Below are 25,962 nucleotides of genomic sequence, written 5' to 3' on the forward strand. Positions count from 1 at the left end.
ATACCTGGACTCATCTTTCATGTATCTAACTCTGTTCTGAAAGTTAGGAAATACATACAATGGACAGAGTTTGATAGTGGGAATTCGTAGGTCTATAATTTTTTTCAAATTGCAGCCTGACAATAAAATTATCTAAAAAACATTTACTCAATAAAACTATCAGCATATTTAAGCAATGAAGATATATTAGCTAATGATAACTAACTATTAACTAATTTTAACTGATAATTATGAAATTGATATTCTAGTGAATAATTAAAAGCAGATGGTCATCATAAAAAATATAAAAACATGAGAAATCTTATCTTAAAAATTACTCTGGCATTGAATTTTAAACTTAATTTTGATAATTGGGCCATATTTAAAATATAATAATTTTAAATATTAAAATTATTATATTTGTTAAGATTAATTGCAATCTACTGTATTTTACGGACTATAAGACGCACTTTTTTCTTCGAAAAATTGCCTCCAAAATTCAGATGCGTCTTATAGGTATTTTTTTAAAAAATTGTTTAAAAATTAAGGTGCGTCTTATAGTCCATAGCATCTTATAGTCCGTAAAATACGGTATATAAATTTATTGAATTTATTTTCTATGTGAATATACATCTGTATTAACATTTCATAGAAAAAAGTAAAAGATTAAAAAGTCAATTATAAAATTTTAAAATATGAAATTACCTTGTTGATGAGCCAAACTATTTTCTTCAACTCTACTGACATATACACACAATTCATCTTGATGATCAGCATTTTCTACAAGTTCTGCTTCTACACTGAATCCAAACAAATGATCTAATGTATGACGTGATAATTCCACTTGATAGAGAACTTTGGCACAAACTTCAATTGTTTCATATGTCTAATTAAATAAATTATTCTTAGTTTCAATATCACATTTATTTAAAATATTATATTTAAATTTTTAAGTTTTAAAGTAATTTTAATAAATTATAATAAAAATTACAATTAAAATGATAAAAATTTACTTATCTATGGAATTAATAAAAAAAATTAATTATTTTATATTATTCAGGTAGTAGAAAGGAAAATGATTACATATTACATACTAAATTTTCCAAAAGTTCTGATCTTGGTGGCACATAATAATCATCTTTATCTTTCCACCTTTTTATACGTAAAAAATGATCATTTGCAGATAGCTGTTTTTTGCTACAAGAACTCCAAAGAACTTCTTCTACAGTTGTAGCATCACGAACTCCTATTATCACACTCTAAAAATTAAATAAGATGCATTTAATTTGTAAATGTAAAATGAATAAATGAATAAAATTAATTTTGCAAACATATATACTTGTATATACAATAATGGGTGTCCAGAAAAATTCACACAAGTTTGTAACATAGTTTTTAACTTGAAAAAAGAAAACCCTATTAACTAAACACTCATTTCAAAGGTGATAAAAAGTTATATATTATCTTTTATTTTTCTAATTCTACAACTCCATGTTGTCAAACATGGTTAATTTGACTTCAGGTATGGAGTTTCTTTACAAGACTTTGGTTTACATTTTTCAGACATGTTATGCAATTGATCAGCTGATCCATGTTTTTGCCTTCCATTCCATTTTTATAAATGGCTATTTTGAGAATGGCACAAAAATCTCAATTGACCTAATTTGTGGTATATTTGAGGGTTATTCTGCTTTTTGACAGAGATGATGTTTTCTTGTCACAGGTGATCCCGTACAGTTTTGGCATAATGGAAATTTGTTAGATCTGGCCAAAAGATATACTGCTTGAAAAAATTCTTTCAAATGTGAATCAGGAAACATTATATATATTTCATTTAAACATTGCTGGACATTGATAACAAAATTTAATTTCCTGATTAGGGTTTGACTCAGTCCTTTCAGTCCCATTGCAATCCAACCAAAACTTTGTCTTAAAATTTCTTTCTTGAAAAACTTCACATTGACAGTTATAGAAGAGACACCACTGGTATAAAATCCATCACCATTGATTGTTGAGTGTGAGAGGGTAAAGTAAGGTTCATCATCCAAAATGAACAACTTTTCAGAGAACTTTCTTAATAACCTTCAGCACTTTTGTCTTTGCCAGTGATTTTTGCATGTCCATTTTTTCCAAATTATCTGCTCCTTTCAATATTAATGTGTTTTGTTTTCAAAGCCTCAAGGAGTCAATCATGTGAAATGTTCAGTTTCAGAGCTATAAATCAAACTGAAACCTTGTTACTGTATTCAAAAGTTCTCTTCAATCTTTCCAACTTGGCTTTTATTAAAATTTTTGCTTTTCTAGCAGATCTCTTTCTTCTCTGTGATGATAATTCACTCTTGAAACATTGCAGAATGCAATATATAGCATGTTTTGAAATTCCTTCATTTGTACAGTAGATTTTTTGCTAATGTTTTATTTAATGGGTAAAAGTTGTACACTCTTACACATAAAGCATCATCTTTCTTTGACATTTTGAAAGAAGCAGAAAATCTAATGCAAAGAAAGATTATAGAATGTTCTACAGTATTTCATTCACTATCAAATTATAAAATGTGCAGCATAATTAAAAATTATTGGCCATTAGCTAGAGCCCGAGATATTTTGTGTGGATTTTTTTCTGAATATCCATTATATAATTAAAAATGTAAAAAGTTTATTATAATTTGTCAATTTATGCTATTAACCAAATTACAATGAAATACATAAATAATAACACCTTTACAAAATAATTTAAACAAAATAAAAATTATATAATGATTTTATTAAAAAATATTAACCTGGTTATCGGGTAGCATAACTTTTATAGTTCGTCCTCCGACAATGGGAAGTTCAGTACTATGACTTGAAGTCAATAAATGCGTCATTGACTGCCTATAATATATACAATATATAAAAAATGTTATAAAAAAGTAAAATATAGTAAATCTACAAATAAATAATTCATACTGATAAAATCAATTTATAAGTAATAAAGAAATAATTATATTTTAAAGACTCACTTTCCACTGTTTGATCTGGATAAAGAGGCTCTAGCTCTGCGTTTAGTTGCTCCACGGCCAGATAATAAATTAGTTAAAAGTGAAGGACTGCGGGCACAAACATAAGCATGGAAAGATGATACAGTAAATACACCTAACTTATTTAGTGTATTTTTAGTTGTTTTAGAAACATGAGTTAATAAATTCTGGAATAAAAGAAAATATTTAAAATAAATTAGAATTCTCTCATTAACTATTGAAAAATTTATAAAATATCTACTCTTTACAGTTAATTTTTATCATAATCTTTAAAACAATTTCATCATTTCAGCTACTGTATTTTCCGGGGTATAAGACGACTTTTTAACCCAGGAAAATCTCAAAAGTCGGGGGTCGTCTTATACGCCCAGTTTTCTTATATGCCAGAAAATACGGTATTAATTTTAAGACAATATAATCATGCAAAATAAACTGTTTTAGCTTCCAAAAATACAAAGATAAATTCAAATGATCTTGAAACATTTTCTAAATAAATTCAGAAAGCCTTTCAACTATTTTAAGTGATTTTCTTCAGAGGAAATTTCAAACATTTCAAAAGGACAAATGTATGTGATAAATTATTATATCTTTACAAATTATTTTAATTAATCCCCTAAATGTTAAACATTTACTATAGAATTGCTGTTAATCTCAATCTTTTTTGTTTAATCTTAAATGTTTAAGATTTCAATTTAAAACTTATTTTCTCAAACAGAATTAAATTATTTTAGTCAAAGCTGATAGCAATACGATAAAGAATAAATAAATGTGGAACAATACAGATATATTACAGATGTAAAACAATGTACTTTTAAAACATCTGTGTTTTATCTATATCATTTCAACATCACATCTATATATCCTTTCTTACTGGCCTAATATACAGAATCCTTATAATCAATATTTCATATATTCCTCTATTATGAGATATTAAAAGATAAAACCTTTTCAAAGAATGTAACCAATTTTTTCCCTCTGTTAAAAAGTAATTTTATTTCTTGAAGTAAGGTGTTTTTGAAATATCTGATGGAATTATTTTATGATGCTTGTATTCAATGTTTCAAGTCTAATTTATTTTTGTTAAGTTAAAAAATTTCTTGCGTTACGCGTACCAGTATTTTTAGAAAATGTTGAAAAAATGTATTACATAAATACTTTTTCTCTTCGAAAATATCGTAATAAATTCTTGTCTAAATTAAAATGTTATCTTAAATATATTCTTTCATCAAGAACAGTAAAATTTAAATAATATATCAACAACACAAATCTTATATAAAGATTATAATATCTACATAGAAATTCTTAAAGTAACGTATGGATTTTCAAGTAAATATCTGTATTAAATTTGTTTCATTTCTATTCTTTATTTCAGTAGTGATATTTAAATGAGTTAGTCTCATTTTTATAGATTTACTTATGCTTTTTTATCCTATAAAATGTTTGTAAAGTTTTAATATTAATTATAGCTTCATAAATCTTCCGAATAAAAATGTAAACGAAATTTCTTTTGCGTATATAAATAATATATCACAATTACGTCAGCAATATTTTCATTAAATGATATGGATTATGATATGATATGATATGAAATGGATTTAAATGATATGCAGGTATTCTGGATTAAGTTAGTTAAATTAGTTACATTAATATTATGGTTTATGTTTTTCTAGTTAATTTTCAATTACTGTTTCTTCACATCATTCTTTAAGCATTTCTAATAAACTACAGACAGTGCCAGATTAACTAACGGACAAATAAGACAAATGTCTGGGGTCTGTAATTTGGAGGGGCCCACCTTCAGTACAGAAAAAAAATAAAAATAAACAAAAAATTTAAATTTTTTAAAGGCTGATTAATGACTATAATTATATATATTTATATATTTTTCGTTATACCAGAAACTCTTCTATGCATCAGTGTTTATATTCTCTATTATTAATAAAAATTTTAAGTGACGTTATTTCAGATTTCTGTAGAAGCAACTTATTTAAATGGGTCCCCAATTTAAATTTTGTCTAGGGAATGCTAAAGGCTTAATCCAGCACTGACTACAGAAGTAAACAATAATTGTATAACATATCATCATAAAAAATATTCAAATACAGAAGCCAGAAAATTTGTTGGTAATCTCTAATTACATTATCCAATCATGACCAACATTCAACACAAAGATTATTTGCAATGACTCATACCAGTGCATGACATTGCCTCACTTTGTTGTTTTGTTCGTGATGAATTCTTTTCGTACGATTATGAGTCAACAGCAATTTCTTCATGAGTTTGTGGTATACTGATATACCACAATCTTAAGATAACTTATATTTTTTATGATAGGTCACAAAAAGGGGCTTTTTTAAGGGTTTATTTAATAAAAAATGGAGGTAGGTTTTTTGAGTAGTGTTGATTTTGCAAATAAACTTACAAAAAAATTTTTATTGTAGTTTGCACAATTTTGCTTTTTTTGATAACATGAGATCATAACAGTAACATTGTGTGACCATGACAAAACTGAATTAGGAACTACAGTTTTGATGGGATTGTTAACTTTACAATGAAAGGGATTAATCCTGTTTTTCTGTTGGTATGATTGCATAGGTGTGATTCTCAGGTAATATAATGTGATTATAACAGTGCCATCATGTGACCATGACAAAACAATCTCTGCTTGTCTGCCTAGGTCAAGGGACAAAATATTGAGAATAATCTGCACATAAAAAAGCTGGTAAATGTAATGAGCTATTCATTAGTCAGTACAGTTTGATATGCTTGTATTCTTTAAGTTAATAGTGAGTATAGTAGAGTAGAGTTAATAGAGTATGTAAACAGACTGATGCAAGTCTGTTTTGTGACCCAAGAGGGCTATAGGAATGTGAGTTCCCAGACAAGGTTTGAAACTGAGTAAATCGCAAAATTCTTGCACTAAAAATTATAGCGATAAATTGTGTCAAGAGAGAGAAAAAAACCTTTGATCTAAACAATGCAACACAAAAATGTAAACAACGAGATTCGGAACTGCTCAAACACGTGTTAAACAATCTGTCAATGTCTAACCGGAAGGTAAACTCTAGCACGAGTGCTCATAAACTGATAGATCTTTGACTCGAGTATCTACAGATTTTTGACCCAGATAAACCTTCTTAAAAAGGGAAATTTTTAATAGATGAAAAACGATCGTTAAAATTTCTAGATGCCAAAAAAATTACAAACAATGGCCTGAATTATGAGTGCAAGTGTTATTGTTTTATAAACAATCTCTGTGCAGAGTCGACAAAGAAGTATCAGATGGACACCTCGAATCGGACTTTTCCCGCGATCCGAGATGGTCTCGTTTTGCACGGGAGACAAGGGAGGGACCAATCGGAGAAAGAGAAAGGGGACGAGAAACCAATCACAAGTACAGATGACAGGAGAAAACGTATAAAAATTGGAACTTCAAGGTCGAAGGGAATTCTCTCTGACAGTCTCCTCAAACCGTTCCCTGGAGATAGTTCACTGTGTGCTAGTGTGGAAATTTATGTCCCTTAGAGTGCCGCAGAGATTCTCATCCTATTGACAATGCCAAACGACTTGAACTCATTTACCTCGGGGCCTCTACAGACGAAGGACCAAGGAACTAGAACTATAGACCTGATGTAAGCTATGGACGTTTCCAAATAAACGGTTTTAAATTGTAAAACACTTGTTTTTCATTTGCCTCCTTTGCCACAGCCCACATACACGGTTTCCCTTGGACTCATCTTGATACGAGATTGATTATACCCCCCCTTTTAGTCAGCAAATCTTACAGGAATGTTTCAGAAAATAGAATGTAAGGCAATGTTAAGGAAAAAAAAGGCCTGTTAAGTGACATAACAGCATTACATGTGCTTGTAAGTAAAGTTGACATGGGGGTAATCTGATTGGATTGAAATATAACTCCTATGCAACCCAAAAGAATGATACATATGTTTGTTTGTAGTATTTAGTAGTATGTAAGTTTATAGTTTGCAATGTATTTTGATAAGTCTACATGCAGAAGGTAAATTGCTGTAATTCATTGTTTTGTTCCATTAGAATAAAACACTTGTTTAGATAGCATTAAGAGTGTGTGTATGTTGGGTAGAATTGTTAGTGAGGAATGTTTTAATTATGGGTAATGTATAATTAGTCTTAATTTAACAAGAAACCTTAATTTTCTTGGAAATTACCCATGTTTTATGTATACAATCTTATAAAAGAATGAGAAATTTATGTAAACTGGATAAAAATTAAGAAAGTATCTAAAAGTTTACTTTTATATAGACCACATGTACAAAAGTTTTTCCTCCCCCCTTTATTTAGTCTATGTTCTTATTAGAAAATTAGTTGAAATGTAAAAATAGAGTAAGCCGCACATGCAAGATTCCCAAAGTACAATTGTTTATGGAAATTAGTTTTGTGTGACAACCTGCTTATGGCTGTTTAAGATTGTGTTTAATGAAAAATGAATCTACTAGAAACGCATTTATGTATTTCTGTTTGTTCTACCCACATTAAATCATTAATAAGGTAGGATTTTATCTGTTCTTTTAATTTTATGTTGTCTTTAATTTGAATAATTTTTTAAATAAATGTTTATTAAGAAAATTTTTTATTTAGCATAAATATGCTTTCCAAGAACTTTATCATTTGCTTTTTATCAATAAGGTTTAGTTTCATGTTTGTCAGAAATTTCTATAATGAAATCAGAGTAAAGGAAAGTGCTTTGGAATTCTTTCATAAATGGGAAATTTTGTCATAAGAGAAAAAGCCATTAACTGTTAACATTTTAAAAAGATACTGGAAACAATTTGTTTATACCTTTCAATTCTTTTTAAATGTAAAAACTTATTTATTTGCATAACTGTTTACGTTATGGATTTTTCAATTTAAGTTTGGGTTTTATTTATTTTAGAAAGGTGGCTAATTTATTTCTAAATTTGTATTTATGAATTAATTTAGAAATTATTGTTACCGTAAATGTAATTACCAATTTACATAAAGTTCTTTAAATTAAAACCATGCAAAATGGCTAAGTACAAAGTTGTGTGCTTTGACACTCCAAATAGTAAAGCAAAAACAAGCAACATGACAACTCACACTGCAAAATAAAGCAATGTAATGAAGTGCATCATGTGTCAGCCATGATGGGTAATGTGCTTGAAAATTATTAAGTTTTTTAGCACTTTTTTAATGCTTCAATATAAGCTGTTTTAACTGTAGAGGAGATTCAATTAAATAACTTATTTGGAATAAATAGATAAAATTTTCAAATATAAACTATATCATACCATTTAAATTACTTATGTTTAAATGCAACAGCAATTAATGAGCAATCAATAAATTATTAACAATTTATGAATAAAACAAATCATTCTTTCTGTTTCTGATGTTAACCTTGAAAGAATTAACAAAAATACATAACAATTTTAGAAAGCAAAGTATACACATAAAATGTAATTCTACGTTATTGTTTAACATACTAGAATTATAACTATCCCAAACTTTCTTATAACTACAAATAAAGTAAAAGGTAAAAATCAAATAAACAGTATATAATTGTAATATGCTAAAATTTATAATATATGTCCTACTATGTCTTTTTTTGGGATACATTGTGTGTTATTCTTTTTATTTAGTACAGATGAAAAAGAAATAAATAAAAAAGTGAACGCAAAACTATAGTTCTTCATGCTACACATATTTTCTAAATTTACATTTCTGTTCTCATTACTATCCTCTTCCATTACATCCCATTGTTTTAAAAAAATGAAATAGATAATTAGTAAATAAATAAAATACATTATCTCTAATCTATTAATAATTAAATACTAAAAATATAAACTATTCATAAAAAAAATTTTTGATTGTAAGAATTAATTAAAACTATAATTCAAATTATTATGTAAATTTATTCATTTACTTTTAAGAATTTTTATTGAATAAATAATTACCTTAGGATTTGGTAATTCTGCATTCTGAAGGGAAGACATATAACAACGCAAACGAAATTGTTCACAATGTAAACGTTCTAAATTTTCTTCCAATTGATTAATTTGATTTGTTAATGTCTGTTTACTATCTGCATCTGCAACTACTGTCAATTGCAGTTCTGCCATATGTTTCATTTTAAAATCCTACAATTATATAAAATAAATATTATATTATAAAAAAGGGAAAGAAAGTTTTTTAAAAAAAAATACACAAGAAATAAATTTCTGGTAATTTTTCAAATGTCACATTCTCAAAAAAAAATCTTCATAATACAACTGGCATAAATAGATATAAAACACAGAATGCCTGAAGTAAACGAATAATAAAGTCAGAGATTTAATATATTACTTACAGATGTATTTTATTTCTGTATCTTTTCTTAGATAACAAACTTGTATTAATAAACTGTGTATTAAAATCAAACAATAGAGTATCAGTATATAAATAGTAAAATAAATTGACTAACAATAACAACCATAAGCCCGGATTTAACTAAAACACATTGAAATGTCAGATTTTTGTGTCGAGCATTTTTGACGTGTTTTGATTTTAGTAAAACAAAATATTCGGAACACGTAAATTTTGTTATTTACGATTATGTACCGTACTATATATTCTTATTTGGAAACACGGTATCGGCATAATCTTCTAAATGCTTATATCAATAGCCGATTCGAAGTTATTTGAAATTATAATCAAACTGTTATATCTTACGACTCAAGAAATATAAGTAATTATTATTTTGTAGATGTTAGAAATTAATAACACGCTAATCATATAAAAGCATTTCCATATTGGTGTGAAAACGTTAGTAAATCAAATAGTTTATATTAATTATAGTAAGTGATTTATAAAATTATATTAATGAATTTTACATTTTTAAAATTCATCTTTTATTTCTGAATTTTATTTTTAATATTCCGATCAACCTAAGTGATCTTTGTTACCTAGATAAAGTATATACAGTTATAATTTGATTTTAAGTAATAAGCAATAAATTAAACACCCGACTTATTTCGGGTATCCTGTGTTTCGTTTATTTCGAAGCAAAAAAAATACATTTAATAAACAAAATTTCGAACTAAAACAAATTACAAGATACGTACCGATTCGATTTCTTTTTCGAGACGAAATATTTCTTCTTGCAGAAGATGCAAAGTACCCGTTTTACCACGATGTCTTGCAAAAGCTGCAGCGCAAGCAGAATGAATACTGTTTATCCAGTTTTCTAATTCTACCTGACATGGAGCCTAAAATATTTATAATTTATATAAAGTTGTTAAATTTCATTTATTAAATTATTTATTTAAAAAAATTTATCAATTTTTTTTTATTAAAATGCAATTTAATTTCAATTACATTAACGAAAATTATAAAAAAAAATAAATTAACATTTCAGATAAGAAATAATTAAAATATAATTTAATAATCTTAAAAAATTGTTAAATTATATTTCAATTATTTAGAATTCTGCATTGTTTAATGCATTTTATTAAAATTAACTTTAAAAATTATCGAATTTTCGAAATAATTTCTGTAATTTTCAAGAAATTTTAATAAAATGATATAAACTTGACTTAAATCTCAATTTATTGTAAGATGTTCCCTTTATTTTTTAAAAATAAACCAATATTTAATGTCTGCAATAGGATTCAAATGCATATATTAATAAATAAATAAATAAATGACAAAGAAAGAATCTGAGATAGAATTTATTATTATATTTCTTATGTAAATATGTTTACAACTCAGACAATTTTATTTAATTATCATTATAAAGTTTATTTTTTATCACTAGTAAATTTTAATATAAGAGAAAAGGTTTATAATTAATATAAAAAATGAAATAAATTCGGTTTCAAATAAAACAAATGGACAAAAGTTTGGTTTTTCTTAAGCTGTATTTATTATTTAACTAATAGAATGAATATAATATAATATCATCATCATCATCATCATCATCATTTATTATTGTCCATTGGGATTATAATATAATATAAAAAAGTACTAATTACCTGAAATAAATAGGCATCTCCAAATGCAGTGCTTAAACAAAAAATATAATCTCTTTTTGGATGTTCTGGTATGGGCTGCATAATAGCACCATCAACAATAATAAGATGCTTTGGAGTACTGTCAATGGCACGTCCATCTCTATTATCGCACGGATAGAATAGAAGTGTAGTGCCCTTTAGGCATACCCAATACCCTTTCCAACCTCGTTTACGTGCTAACTCCACTTGCTGTCTCTTCCTTAACAACCACTTTTTAACACTGAGAAATCTTTTAAAAGAAAAACCAAAAAGAAAATTAATTTGATCTTATCAAAAGTAATTTAAACTAAATAAATTATTGTATAATAGTAGCGCGGTAGTTCGTTTAACCGAAAAAAATACGTTTACATCTTCAAATACCGATTAATTTTTAAAACATTTAAAAATCATATTTATACGATTTATAACTTATAGTTAATATCTATAAACTTCGAGCGTTGTTTTTTAATATTATTAAACTATTAAAAATACAGTTTATATAATTTTTAAATATCTCATTAAATCAAAGTAATAAAACTATTATCAATAAAGGTTAAGGTCACTTTTAACTAGGGGAAAAAAAACTAATTTAATTTTAAAAGTTATAAGAATTTGTTAAGTTTGTTAGCAACTACTTCAGGATATTTGTTTATATACACTTTAAAAATATTTACAAGTGTAACAATTTATTTATAATTATCTAATTTGAAAAGATTTAAAATATTAAATTTATTTAGTAACTATTAACTACTTTCTTTGATACTAAATATATAAATGTTTAAATAAAATTGATCAATAGACACAATTATATTGTATTATATAACAGATAAGATGTATTACATTAAATGCAATTAATTAATTCCAAACAGATAAATCTTAATAAAACATTTCTCTAACAGAGCACATAATTAACAAAATGTATAAGCTTTAAATGAAAATTCTTAACATCATGCATTATTATAGCTTAACTAATACATATGTATAAAGATACAACAGAAACAGAACAGCTGATCTGTTGATTTTTATATTACATTGTTTGAAATTGATTAATTGGAAGAATTTAAATATTTTCTAAGGCGGGCATTACGGACTGTATAAAAATTAAAGATCATTAAATATTAACGTAAGGAAAAAAAACTGGTAAACGGCTTCGTTTCAGCCTTAATAAAGCCTTTTCGTTTACAGCAAACAACAAAGGCTAGAAAATCAAGACTACTCGTGACCTTGAAACAACAAGCGGACATCGAGTCCGACCGACATATCGATACACAATTTCTTAAAACCGTACTCACCCGGCTTTTCTCACAGCTCCCGTACAGTTGAAAGATGCAGCAGCAGCACCAGATCTGGATCTGTAAGGACAATTTCTGGCATCTCCGTCGTCGTCGTCACTCACGGCCGTTGTCAAAGAAAGTCTGTCATCATCTGACATCTTGAGGCGAGGGAAAGAAGCAGACATACAGGTAAGTAAACCAGTACCACACAGGTCTGCACGTAACATTGTAGGCGACACTCGAGGGGCGCGAAACAGGCGCGGAAAAGAAGAAGAAGGGGAAGAAAAAAAAAATTCCCCGTAATTACATCTACCTGTACTAATACATGTCTTGATGCCCGTGCTGCAATGGCGTTGCGATGGACATTGCCAAATTGGCGAAGTGCCAAAAGAAAAGAAGCGGGTTCCTTTCACATTTAACAAACGGTTCGAACTCTTATCGAACCGAAACCCCCCATTTTTGATTAGTCGAATTATATAACAACACAAGCCGCGCGCGCGCGCGACTGCGGGGTTTTTCGCGCGCACTAAAACTGAAACTAATTAATTTTTAAAAATACAGTACACGAAATCGATCAGTCGAATAAATGAATATCTCGCGAATAAATCGGGATGCATTATTTAAGCGTAAGTTAAAAATTTCTATTCGGCTCGCTTTTGTTTTACGACGTATTCCGCTTCGGTATTGATTAGTAAATGTAGAGCATTTGCAAGTAGGCAGATGGAAATGCATTTTGCGTCGAAATACGTCGCATTGCGCCATCTATCGACCGTTAATATATTTAACGAAAATGGAAAGTGCAATTTTCATAAATAAATTCCCCGGCATAAATCGTTTTTGCTTAAGCAATAAAATTTTATTTAATTTAAGAGAGTTCACTCTACACGGGAAAAAATTTAAATAGAGAGAAAAAGAGGGGGGAGGGAAAGAGAAAATGTTTGGCAAATATAGAAATTACCAGCGTAATATTTAAAACAAAAAAAAACATATAAAATGTACCGTTTTGTCTCCGATAAATAATTCAATATTTCAGATTTAAAGAAATTATATGTTACCTTCTAAAATTAATCGTTCGGAGTGTTTATTATGAAAAGTTTAAAAATAAAATTTAAAAAATTCTCGCCGATATATAAAATTACGAATAAACCAAAAAATTTTAAATCTCCAGTTCTATTTTTAAAATTATTTTCTTTGATACAATTTCAAAATATATATATATATTTATAAATAGAATATAGAAGTAAATTATTTTCTAGAAAATTTTATTTGTAGAATCTTTTTTCATTTATACTACTGTTCATAATAATAATAATAATAAAATTACTGAATATTTTCAGACAATTGAATTAATAATAAAAAAAAAAACAAGTTTCAAAAATATTCACAATCACTTTTATCATTCGAATTTTTATAGATAAATACTTAAACCAAATAATATTTAAATATTTTATTTTTTTAAATAAAAGACACTTTTTTTTTTATCAAAGTCTATTTTTATTCGCTAATGATATTCAAATATTCAAACGTACTTCACTTTAATGCCGGTTTAAATACGATCATTTCGGATATTTCTGATTTATCAATTCGAAAACTGTTATAGGAAATAGTATGAAGAAATCTAATATTCACTTTTTACGATAAAAAAAAATGTCTTGATGACGTGTCTGACGTCTATGACATTAAAAATACTTTTTCTTCTCCCATTTTCCTCTTTCTTCGAGCAAATAAGATATTACCAGCCTTAAATATTACATCGAATAGTAGAAAAGCAAACCGTCATTTGTCTTAATAAATTAATTGTTATTGGAGTTGTATATTAAGTATAGAAATTTATTTGAAACTCTATTACAGTTTTCTTTTCTGTAATCATCTTTTAATTCATTGACTAATATATCATTTTATATATATGTATAAGAATAGAAAACCGTATTAGTTTCAAAAATCATTCAAGGTTGCCTTTAGTTTGACAGTAAGATCGATAGATACGTATTTCTGATCGTCCTAGCCTTACGATCGATCAATCATCGAACAACTGTAACAAGAATTTATTACTAGAAATCTAGCGAAGCATAACATAACACGAGTTGATCAAATATGTATCGAAACAGCTAAAAAAGTAACTTATAGATTAATATCATACAGAAAACAAGTAAAGGAAATTAATCATTCTCGATCATTACGGGTGAATATGCGGCTAATATCGCAGATTTACTTATAGATTCGGTACAATTTAGCTAATAATTAGTCCATACATATTCATATAATAATAATAAATAATAATAAAAAAACAATTTTCTTCGAAGAAATAGAAAAATTAATGCAATTTTCATCCGAATATAGTAATGAAATATAATGGTTATAGTAGTATACCTATATATAAAAAGAAATAAATAGAATTTGTGTTTTGATTGCTTAGTAAATGTATTCTATTGAGAAATATAAAATTCATTGTAATGTTTTATAAATAAAATGAATAATTTAACTTATTTTTTTATTTTTTTTATATATTTTTTTTTTTTTTTTTGAGAATTCGACGAAAATAAAAGTAAATTTTTCAGTAAAAGTATCGATTATTAAATTCTCTCTACAAAGTTGTCGTCATTATGAAAAATGTTATCGCATTTAAAAAAATTTTCAAAAATTAATAAGTTTACGAAAAAGGAACAACGAGGGAAAGAAACTGCAGTCTAACAACTGCGATAAGATTTCTGAAAGAGTAGAATAACATTTTTATTTCTTTATTAAACTTTACCAAAAATGATTTTTCTTTCTTTAACATTAAAAAAGTAAAAAAAAAAAAAAATTTCGTTCAAAAATTATACATTTAAAGTTGCTATTATAAATTATTATTCAAATGTTTCTTTTTGAATTTAAAAATATATATTTTTACATTATACATCTACTGCGTGGCTGACTTTAAAAGATATAAATAAATACAGTAAATATGTAAGTAAATTTGTTTATTTATACCAAAATAAACTAAAATTTAAGAAGGAATTTCTCTTATTTAAAAATATTAAGGCAAGAATAACTAAAAAATATATTTATATATAATTTTTAAATCATTTTAATTTCAAAAACGAAATTTTTTTTCAATAAAATAATTTTTATTAATTAATTCGAGATATACAAAGTGATAATAATAAAAAGAAAATTTTAATTTAGAATTTTATATTTAATGATAGTTTAAATTAATTAAAAATATAACTTTGTATAAATATATATATATATATATATATATATTTTTTAAATTATATAGAAACTGAATTAAATTTTTAATTATACATTTCAGAGAAATTTCATTTTATCAAATGGATTTTTTTACACTTTAAATAATTAATATTAACAAAATTTTAAATATTCATTTAAAGTAAGCTGTATTGGTATAATTTTAAATAAAATACAGTAATATTCAAAATAGGAAAAAAAAATGTTTCCTTAGATCTGAGATGAAAATAGCTTATTATTATTATTATTTTTTAAAAGTTAAAAAAATTTTTTTTAGTTTAAATATAATTATAATTAACTGTAATTTCATACAGTTAATTCATAAAGAGTATAGAAAAAAATCCTTGTTATGAAAAGAAATAGTAAACCCATTTCAGAACAAGAATATATAAATAAAAAAAAAAAAAAAAATGAATTGTAGCTACAACAAAAGTTACACTGTGGAGCAAAATCGATAACTAAGATATAATCTATACAATCCTGTAAAACATGACTTTTAGCATAGCTTCATTGTTAGGCAAGCAAGCTGAACGCAAAGGAAGAAGACAAGCCTGATGTGTTTGTCAAGAGTTAAAAATAATTAATGTTTTAATTATTTAAAAAAAAAACAAAATCCATTTTTGAATACGTTCTTCCGTTAAATAAATTTTTATTTTATTAATGTACTAAATAATCTAAAAATTACAATTATTTCGTCTTCTCAATTTTTTTTTTTTTTTTTTTTTTTAAATTTGAATAAGTAAAGAAAAAAAAAGAATGTAATTTCTCATTTTTATTAATTTTAAAAATTTAAAATAGATTCAAATTTTCATTACAAGCAATTTTTAAAATCCACAGTGTCATTACTTAATGTCCCGTTAGACATTTGGCATTAATCACATAATCAAAAAGTAAAGAAGCGCGTATACAAGACGTTCTTATACGGTTTTATTGATTTAATTACCAAGCAAATTGTCGAAAATCTTCCCGGAAAGGCGTTAGAATTAACCATAATTCTTTCATATTTTATATTTGCTTCATAAATTACATTAAAGTCTTATTCTTTATAATTTATCCAGCGATATGTAAATTCGTATAAAATTCTCGACCAAATTAATCACGATGAGCATTTTTACAGTTTAATGAGGCCGAGAAGGATTAAAAATGATTTATGTTCAGATTACGGATTACTTTTTTATTAATGGAATAATCAGCTTAGATGTTAAAAGTAAAAATTTAATGTTTTCATTATGTTCTTCGTCTGCCATTACTATAAATAATTTAGTAAGAGTAAAAACATTCCATCAATTATTTATCATATAAAACGGAAAATATATCCAAAATATAACAATAATAATAATAATAGACAAGTAAGTATTATATTTCAAGGATCGTCTCAACGAATTATCGACCATAATGTATTTAAATTTTCAGTTTTTCCCCCCTTTCATTACAGAATGTTAAAATCCGTTCTAAGGTACAGGTATATTTTCTATCGCGGGTTTATTAATTAATAATAATATTCGAGACGAGTACAATTATTAACATTCCGAACTTAATTTCTCTCGCAATCCAGCTTAATTGGATTTTTTGTTTATATTTTACGATGGGGAGAGAGTCGGTTAACCGAGATTAACTGACTTTTAGACTAAATTCGTGTGTTAACATACAATAGAACACAATAGAAATTTACATCTCGCGCGTATCTCTTACAACTTCAATCTAAAAATGTCTGTAAAGGAACGTCTAGCAGAAAATATTAAACAAAAAAAAAAATTCCCGAAGAATTCTGTTAAAAACTTTACAACTATTTGCTATATTTCTTACAAGACGAATTACATTTAATGGTGATGATATAAAATAAAATGATAAGATTTGAGCAAATAACCATTTGAATGCGAAAGTGGTGAATTTTGATAAGAATTGCTGAAGACTGCAAATAATAAATTTTAATAAAATATTTACCAGAAATTAATTTTAATCCGAAAAAACAAATTATTTTATTTTCAATTAATGAAAAACATATCGAGTTGCGTTGCTGTTTTGCATTCTTTATTTATTTTTATTTTTATTTTTTTACTTTTTAATTACGAGTTCAAAGTTTATTTCTAAATTCATTCAGTGTTTTCAGTAAAATTTAATTATTTTTCGTAACATTGATTTTTATTTACAGTATTTTAAACTATAAATTAAATATATTACGACATAAAAGTCTAACTAAATAAAACAATTATATTTCATATAATTCTAAGGGGTTTAAATTTACAAAAGAAAATGTTATACGAATCCATTTATAACTTCATATCATAATTAAATATTCCTTTATATACATGGAAGAATATCAGATTATATAGAAATTCTTTCGATTTTAATGTATGTTTCTAATAAAATGTTTTGCCACTAAGCTATCGTAGGCACAAGAAGTGTATGTTCGGGCCTCAAAAACATAAAAAATAATCATTTTTATTTGTAATATTTCGTTAATTAATAAAAACATCAATGATATTCAGTTGATTAACATTCTTAAAAACATTACTTTAAATTTTACAGGCCTCAAAATGTTTAATTCGTGTTGTAATGTAAAATACCATTACGTTTATTGTAGATACTATTATGTTTTAATGAATAAAAGTAATTCATAACTTAAATTAACGCCGTCTAATTATTGAAATATATATTTAAAAGTATTTAAATTAATAAACAATTATTTAAAAATGCATTTTAATAAGATGAGGAATATATTAGAAACATTCTTAATTTAAAAATTTAATGTAATAAACTTATCTTTGTATTGAAAGTTAGTAAAAGTGATGGAGGGTTTGTGTGTCCAGATATGTTGTAAGATATTTTTGTTATTTAAATTGGGTGTAGTCCGCGGAAAGGTTTCGCAGATAACACACCTCCCTTATCATCACTTAACTAGATTAAGTCTTAGAATGAAGTCTTATGGGTCTGAACAATTTTGGCTTTTTATAAATATAATCCGTGATCCGTTAATGAATAAATAAATCTCATTTTTCATCATGTAAATGAAGAGTAAGACATTAAATTATGTGTAAGCTATTCATATTACAAAAACTATTTATTTAATAAACAAGCTATTTTTTTATATATATAAGAAAGAAAAAAATAAATAAAATTGAAAAGAAGAAGAAGAAATACAAAAATTGCGCTAAGAGAGTATTATAAATAGGAAAACAATAAAAAATTTTTTTCTACAATAATTTCTTTTAAAAATATCAAAAAATAATTATTAAATGATTTAAAACATACAAAAAATTTTCGTTAAAAAGTTTCAATTTATCGTAAACCGATCCGAAAGGGAAGTTTTAAAATTATTCAAACTAAATTTTAATTAATTCAAACTCTTAAGTACTGAATCTATTTAATGATTCCAGACAATTTAAATAAGGAAAAAAAGAAAAGAGACGGTTCAAAAACAAAATAAACCCGTTTTTTTCTTTCTTTTCATTATAGAAATTCTAAGGATTAATTTAAAACATTGTTTTCTATTTAATATATTACAATTTATATTCCCAAATTTACATTTTTATAAATATTGATTTGCCAACAGTACGAACTTAAAGTATATGTATTGAATTTTATATAATTTGTATCTAAACACAGACATGTACGTTAATAATTAAGTATTACACATATCCTTCTGTTTACTTGTTAAAATGATTACATTGTTGATTATTATAAAAATAATCAGTTAATTATAATCTAAGAATAATTGAGAATTTTTTTTTCTCATATAAGAAATATTAAACAACTAATTAATTATTCTTTTACGGATTAATAGAAGTTCTTATTTCTTAAATAAAAATATGTAGTTTTTAAATTTAGAATCATTCACGCTTATAACCAAACGAATGTGCCGCATCGTACAAACCGCCTAGAAAATATATGGCATAGAGCATTAAAAAAGAATTCTTTTTTGTTTAATTGAGAACGTCGAAAAAATATTATTTCTGATGTAAATATTGAAAAGCCTATTTGTTATTATTTGACAATCTACAGACTTATATATTCCGTGTTCAATAGTATTTAATGATCTAGTGTATACTCGTAATAATGAACACGTAAAAAAAAAAAGAAAAGAATATTGATTTTAAATCAAATCTTCGTTACACAAGTTTTATTATGCGGCGATAAAATACATTCATCTAACTGAATACAAGGCGATTGGAACAATTCGCAAACAAGCCAAAGGCTATTCAAATTACTGAAAAGTAATGTATTAGAAAATACAATTTCTTCAAATGATTTAATCCTTCGTCTCTCTTATTAACTTTTTACGTTGTTATTTTTTTTAAATATACGGTATAATAACATAAATACGGTATTTTAATAATAATAATATGAATGATAATTAAGTTTTTATTTTAAAAATTCGTATTTTCAAAGCAATTTTATAGTGTGATTAACAGTAATTATAAATAGGCTTTTCTATAGGTTTACATCGGTAATAATATTTTAATATATTTTTCTCGATTAAACAAAAAAGAAAAAATAATGTTTTTGTGTCGACGTTACATTTTTCCAGAGTAAATTTTGTACACATCATAAACTATTAAAACAAAGAGGTAAGGAAATATACGTCTCAATATTGTTACTTAAAATTTCATAAGTTGCTTACTAGTAGACGAATGTATCGATTGTTAACGTTTTAAATACAGTACCTCACTATCTTGTGTTATCTCTAAATAAATAATAAATTTAATAAATAAAACTTCGCTCGTCAGCTGGCGATCGGTTGATTTTTGAATAAGAATTTTTATCGTACAAGAAATCTATGGTAGAAGAGAACATACATATTTTACGAAATATTTCGAGTTATAACCGCTACAGTTTCTTAACTTTTGTCCATTAGCGAAGATTTAATTAATGTGTCAATGAACACGAAATGAAAATAGAAGTAACGAGGATATCCTGCCATCTAGACAGGATTTATGCGAATATTTCCTCTCCCATCTGCTCTCGCAGGATATCTGCTATCAAAGAATATGGGGTTATTTCTGTCAGGTAATTATGTATGATTCATCGATTCTCTGTTGATAATTCGATTAATCTGTCACGATAACAAACCACCGCATAAGATTTGAGTAGGTCAGTCATCACACACACAATCTAAAAGAGCATTCTAGTATCGGATCGATATTTAAGACATTCGGGTTCCGGCATCAACCAAAGACTTGGCATTATTCCAAACACGACTTATCTACAACATTACTATTTTGACGATTCCGGAAAAGTTGCCACAAACAAATATTCGATGGTCCCACTCACGAATTTATATGCCGAACGAAAAATACAATCGCCAAGAATTGATCTATACTTTAATGATAAATTCGATTTCTTATTTATTCGATATTTATTAGTGAATAAATATATCGATCCACTTTAACTCGAACGAATATAAAATGATTTCTTTCTTTTTTTAAGAATTATTTTTAGTTTTTGAGTGGCGAAGAATAACCGAACAAGACTTTTAAAATTCTGATTTTCTTTTATCCTCCTCCTTTTTAAAAATCTTCAATGTTAAAATTCATTTTGGTTGATATTAAAAAAATATATTATTTTTGACCCATTTCGTTGAGTAATTTTGATTAAACAATAATTTTATATTAAATTCATAAATAAATATATTATTTACTTCAATTACCGAATAGAATATTACTACGTTATTATATTGTTTATCTTTAGATTTTAAAATATTTAACGTTTTATTTTTTAACGCAGAATTTGATTTTTAATTCATAATTCAAGGGATAAATCAGTTCATCAATCTGAGTTATTCCTCAACTTGTGAATTACCGGAACTTAGAAAATTACAAAATTACCTGGTTTTTGTCTGGCATTTTGATCGAACAGATGGTTTCTTTACAGAGAAAATTTCTCAACTACCGGGTTCTGCCGAAAACTGTAACAAATAGTGTAATGACGTCAAGATACAGCCGCCCACGTCAATTCCCATTCACCTAGATATATCGAAGCTAGTTGTGACGTTATTTCCTGTTTATATGACGTCAGGAGCTAAATATCGATCCCCAAGATGCAGTAGAATGGCGTCAAATTCTTTCAAACTCTCGAAGAATTAATATAATGAGATCGTCATTAGAATATATAATAAAACTTCATCAGAAAGAAACATCCTCCGTAAACAACTTACAGTGGGAATAATAACTGATATAATTTATCAATCGGATAGCTGATATTATATTATTTATAAATGTCAAACCGAGTTTTATGATAGACTCTTCCATTTTAAACTTAATCATTATTCTGAAACTTCTCATTAGTCAATACAAGAGTAGAAAACGAATTTTTATAATTAAATAGTGTTAAATATAAACTAAATTCCATTAATACGTAATTAATTATCTATTTAACATATACATCCGAAATAATTCTTAAAATCTCAAATAATCTATTTAACTTTTTTCTCTAATAATTAACTAATTTTTTCAGAAAATTTCCCGTATTTTGTTCTAACGCCACCAAATAAATTAAGTAGTTTTGCTACCTCTATTATCAACCGTGTATAATCTTATATATTGTACATTATATAATCATACAGTTACATAATATAATATATATCAAGGTCTATAAAGAACATTATTCTACCATTGTAATTAAGAGATTAAGTGCCAATTTTTCTTCTTAAGAAAAAATCATATATATATATATATACAAAGACTAAATTATTCAAGATTAAAATAAGAAGATATTTAATAAAATGTTAATCTAAACGTTATATAAGGATCATTACTAGTCTATTGCTAAAAGCCACAGTGAATAACACGAATTTATGACCTTTTAAAGTAATATTGTTACAATGGCTAAAAGAATAAAAACGTACACTTGGTAATTTATTTAGTATATATTTAAAATTATATTTGATAGTTTTATGTTCTCATATTTATCGTAACCTTTATTGTCGAACGTTTTATAAAATATAGGTCAGGTGGATGACATTTCAAGGCAACATTCTTAATGGAAGAAACGACGAAAATCTGTTTACAAAATGGTTCGGATTAAACTTTTAACAATATTAAAATAATCCGGTAAAAAGAATTTTTAACGGTTATAGGGGTTAACATTTTAAAAAGTTCAAATTTACACTCGATCGACATCACAATACGTTCGATTTAATCATTTATAATTGATACATCAATAGGAGAAATTACTGAATTTAACAGATTTTCGTTACACCCACACAAAGCAGTGTTTACGAATACAATTAAGAATTGTAGCGTGAAAATTAATTTCTGATGAAACTAAAAATTATAATTGATAAACCATAACTATTTGTATTATTGAAAACACAATAAACTTGGTAAAAGAGAATTTATGAAATAATATTTATATATATATATAATTCGCGTTAATACCAATAAGTATAAACGAAAGTGACTTTTTTTAAAAAAAAAAAAAAAAAAACATAATTGGCAAAAGCTCTCATCAAAAGTAATCTTTGAAAACAAATCGAATTGCCAGAAATTCCGTAAAGAAAATTTTTAACTAAACCAATGGAAGGATATCGGAGAAGACGACGACAAACCCCAACCTTTTCGTATCTTACTTCACTATCTGTTTGTATCTCGCTGTATTTTTCTGCCATTGAATCTGTTTCTTTATATACAGAACACATTCCTTTTCAATTCCTCTATTAAATTTAGCGTTACAGTTATTTTCGAATCACGTAAAAAAAGATCTAAAGTCTATTACTAGCGAAATAGCGGAACAGAGTATTATAGTAATATAATTGGAAACAAATAAAAAAAAAACATTACGTCTACGATTTTAAAAAAAGGCAAACGAAAAACAACAGATAAGCGTAGAATTAATGAAAAATAAAAGTTAATTTTTATCACTTCAATGTATCAGCGACTGTTGAAAAATAATTTTTCTCTTGTCTTATTGAATTTTATTAATTCAACATACAAAAATAATAATAATAATAATAATAACATACAGGAGGAAGTTTAAATTTCAAACAAAAATAAAATTATAAATAAATTCGAGAATATCGCAAATTCGTCAATTTTTAATAAGGAAATGAATCGATTTTTCCGAAAAAATAATAATAAAATATATAGAAGAATTATAGAAAATTGTAAATTCTCCTGAAACCGTAACGCGTTTAGCCAATTAAAAATTATACGGATAACTTTAAGAATAAATTCCTGTAAATTAAACGTCAATTGAATTGTTAGAATAATATAATAAAATATATATAATGTAAAGTATATATCCTATTATTAATACTGACTATTATATATATATATATATATATAATACTTCACTCTATAGATTTGGTGCAGTGTTAACAGACACGTATAACTAGAAATGTTATTTTCTTTTGTATATCAATTATAAAAGTAAATTGTAAATCTTTAAAACTGGATTTCTCGAAATTATTCTTTAGAATTTTTAATTTAATTAAGACGAGTGATATTTGTTTGTTTGTTCTTTTGTTCTATTCAAATGCGGCCTTGGGAGATTTACATTTGTTAATAATATTGTTGTGTATTATATTACATAAATTGACTTCACCATCTTTATAAACATAGATTTATATATATATAATTTTTAACAATACAAAGAAAACTAAATTTAATTTCAAAAATTATAAAATATTCTTTAAAAATTAGCATTTCAATATTTTCTACGAAGCTATTTAATTTTAAGTTGACAATTCTACTTAAATCGAATACGAAAATTTAATGTTCATTTAAAATACATATTTATCATGTACTTAATTATAAAATGGTTTCGAATAATGAGAAAAAATTCGAGTAAATTTCTTAGAATAAAATAATGAATTTCTTTTTCTTTCGTTGTTTAAAAAAAAAAAAAAAATGATTATTTGGCAAATTATTAAATCAACTAATTTTAATACATTTATTTAAGTTTAACGAGATGAGAAAGTATAAAATCATAATTAAAACGCTGCAATTATGCATATTACAGAAGAGAAAAAATAAAGAAAAATTTCATGTTTTTTTATGGTATTTCTCGAATAATAAATGTTCAAATTCAACGTAATTCCTATCATATGCCATAATTCGCACGCTAAATATGACAAACACGTGTAATTTTGACACCATAATAATATATTCGTGATTCAACTCAATCACGAATTAGAAACATTTAATGACATACTTTGATAAAATGAATCGATTAAATTATAAAATAATATATATATATATATATATATATATATAAAGGAAAATAGTTTAACAATTGGTAAATATTATTCATTTTAAACGTCAGCGGCGTAGGTTGACAATTGTAATATTCGATTATGATATTTTGATTTCAACAGTTGCGTGCATTGTTTTCATTTGGTGTGTTGGAAGTTAAAATAGCTTCGCAATAATGAATGTCTACCGTCGTTAATTATGAAACTATAGCATTATAAGTATTTTGAATATTATTCACGACTACGTCTACTTCTGCCATTTTTATTTTATTCGTAAAAACATCAAATAAATAGCGTATACGAAATGTTTACTTATGGAATTGTTAACGGACACGTAAACAATAAAAGACATTCTATCGATAAAACGGTTTTCTGTCTTTGCGGTTTCTTTTCTATTATTAATTTAAAACGTATTTGACGATTAATTCGTATCGTAATTATATATATATATATATATATATATATTTAATTCGTAAGGTTTATCTATTTTGAATTTAAAATATAGAAAAATATGTTTATCTATCATAAATTCGGTAATCCATCTTGAATAAATTAATAAAAATCTTTTAATAAAAACAATTAAGAAACGGGTAAATGTGTTTATTATATTTAATTTCAAGTACATCGAATTATAATATATTACAAAATTTAAGAAAAATGTTACATTTTCTTAACATTCGAGGCACGAAAATTACCGAAAATAAAATAAATTTAATTTGATACCGAACGATTACATTAATTCGTACTTTTAAATTAAGAATTTCTAATAAGATTTGTGAGTAGAATTATTTTCTGGTTACATTTTTTTAAAAAAAGAAAAAATTTACATTCCTTTGTAATAAAACTATCGAAATTAAAAATAAGGAGAAGAATATAAATACTTTTAATTTTAATACCTCTAATAAGACATATTCGAGAGATGGATATATTAATATATTTTATCTGAATATTTTCCTTTTTGAAAGAAAAACAAAATCTGAATTTCTTTCCATTGTTTTTGAATAAAATCGCTTTTAATTTTACTAACAAAAACTAAAATATTTAAAACATAGCAAAACTGTAGTTAATAAAATTAGCAAATTTTTATGTATTATATATATATTCTACATTGTTATCTATTCTACAGAATTCCTTATTATAGAACGTTCGAAAATGAACACCGATCGTAAACCCGGTGACATTTTCCAACTCCTCTCTCAGTCCAACTGGTGATAGGCAATCGATAAGAGGAACTAAAAATATCTTTG

General features: G+C 25.6%; 1 protein-coding gene across 2 annotated transcripts in view; it reads right to left on the reverse strand.

Moving 5' to 3' along the window:
• The window catches only part of sif (still life), a 254,089-nt gene that overhangs the window by 88,813 nt on the left and 139,314 nt on the right, over positions 1-25,962 (reverse strand). For both annotated transcript variants that reach the window (XM_067269986.1, XM_067269987.1), the window contains exons 10-17: positions 12,316-12,455; positions 11,006-11,273; positions 10,097-10,240; positions 8,951-9,133; positions 2,982-3,166; positions 2,760-2,853; positions 1,074-1,238; positions 685-865 (exon numbers count right to left, since the gene is read on the reverse strand). In XM_067269986.1, the coding sequence (XP_067126087.1) occupies positions 685-865; positions 1,074-1,238; positions 2,760-2,853; positions 2,982-3,166; positions 8,951-9,133; positions 10,097-10,240; positions 11,006-11,273; positions 12,316-12,455 (1,360 nt within the window). The remainder of the gene's footprint in view (positions 1-684; positions 866-1,073; positions 1,239-2,759; positions 2,854-2,981; positions 3,167-8,950; positions 9,134-10,096; positions 10,241-11,005; positions 11,274-12,315; positions 12,456-25,962) is intronic.

Source organism: Centruroides vittatus, unplaced genomic scaffold (assembly GCF_030686945.1).
Source record: "Centruroides vittatus isolate TY-2023 unplaced genomic scaffold, ASM3068694v2 contig_361, whole genome shotgun sequence".
NCBI lineage: Eukaryota > Metazoa > Arthropoda > Arachnida > Scorpiones > Buthidae > Centruroides > Centruroides vittatus.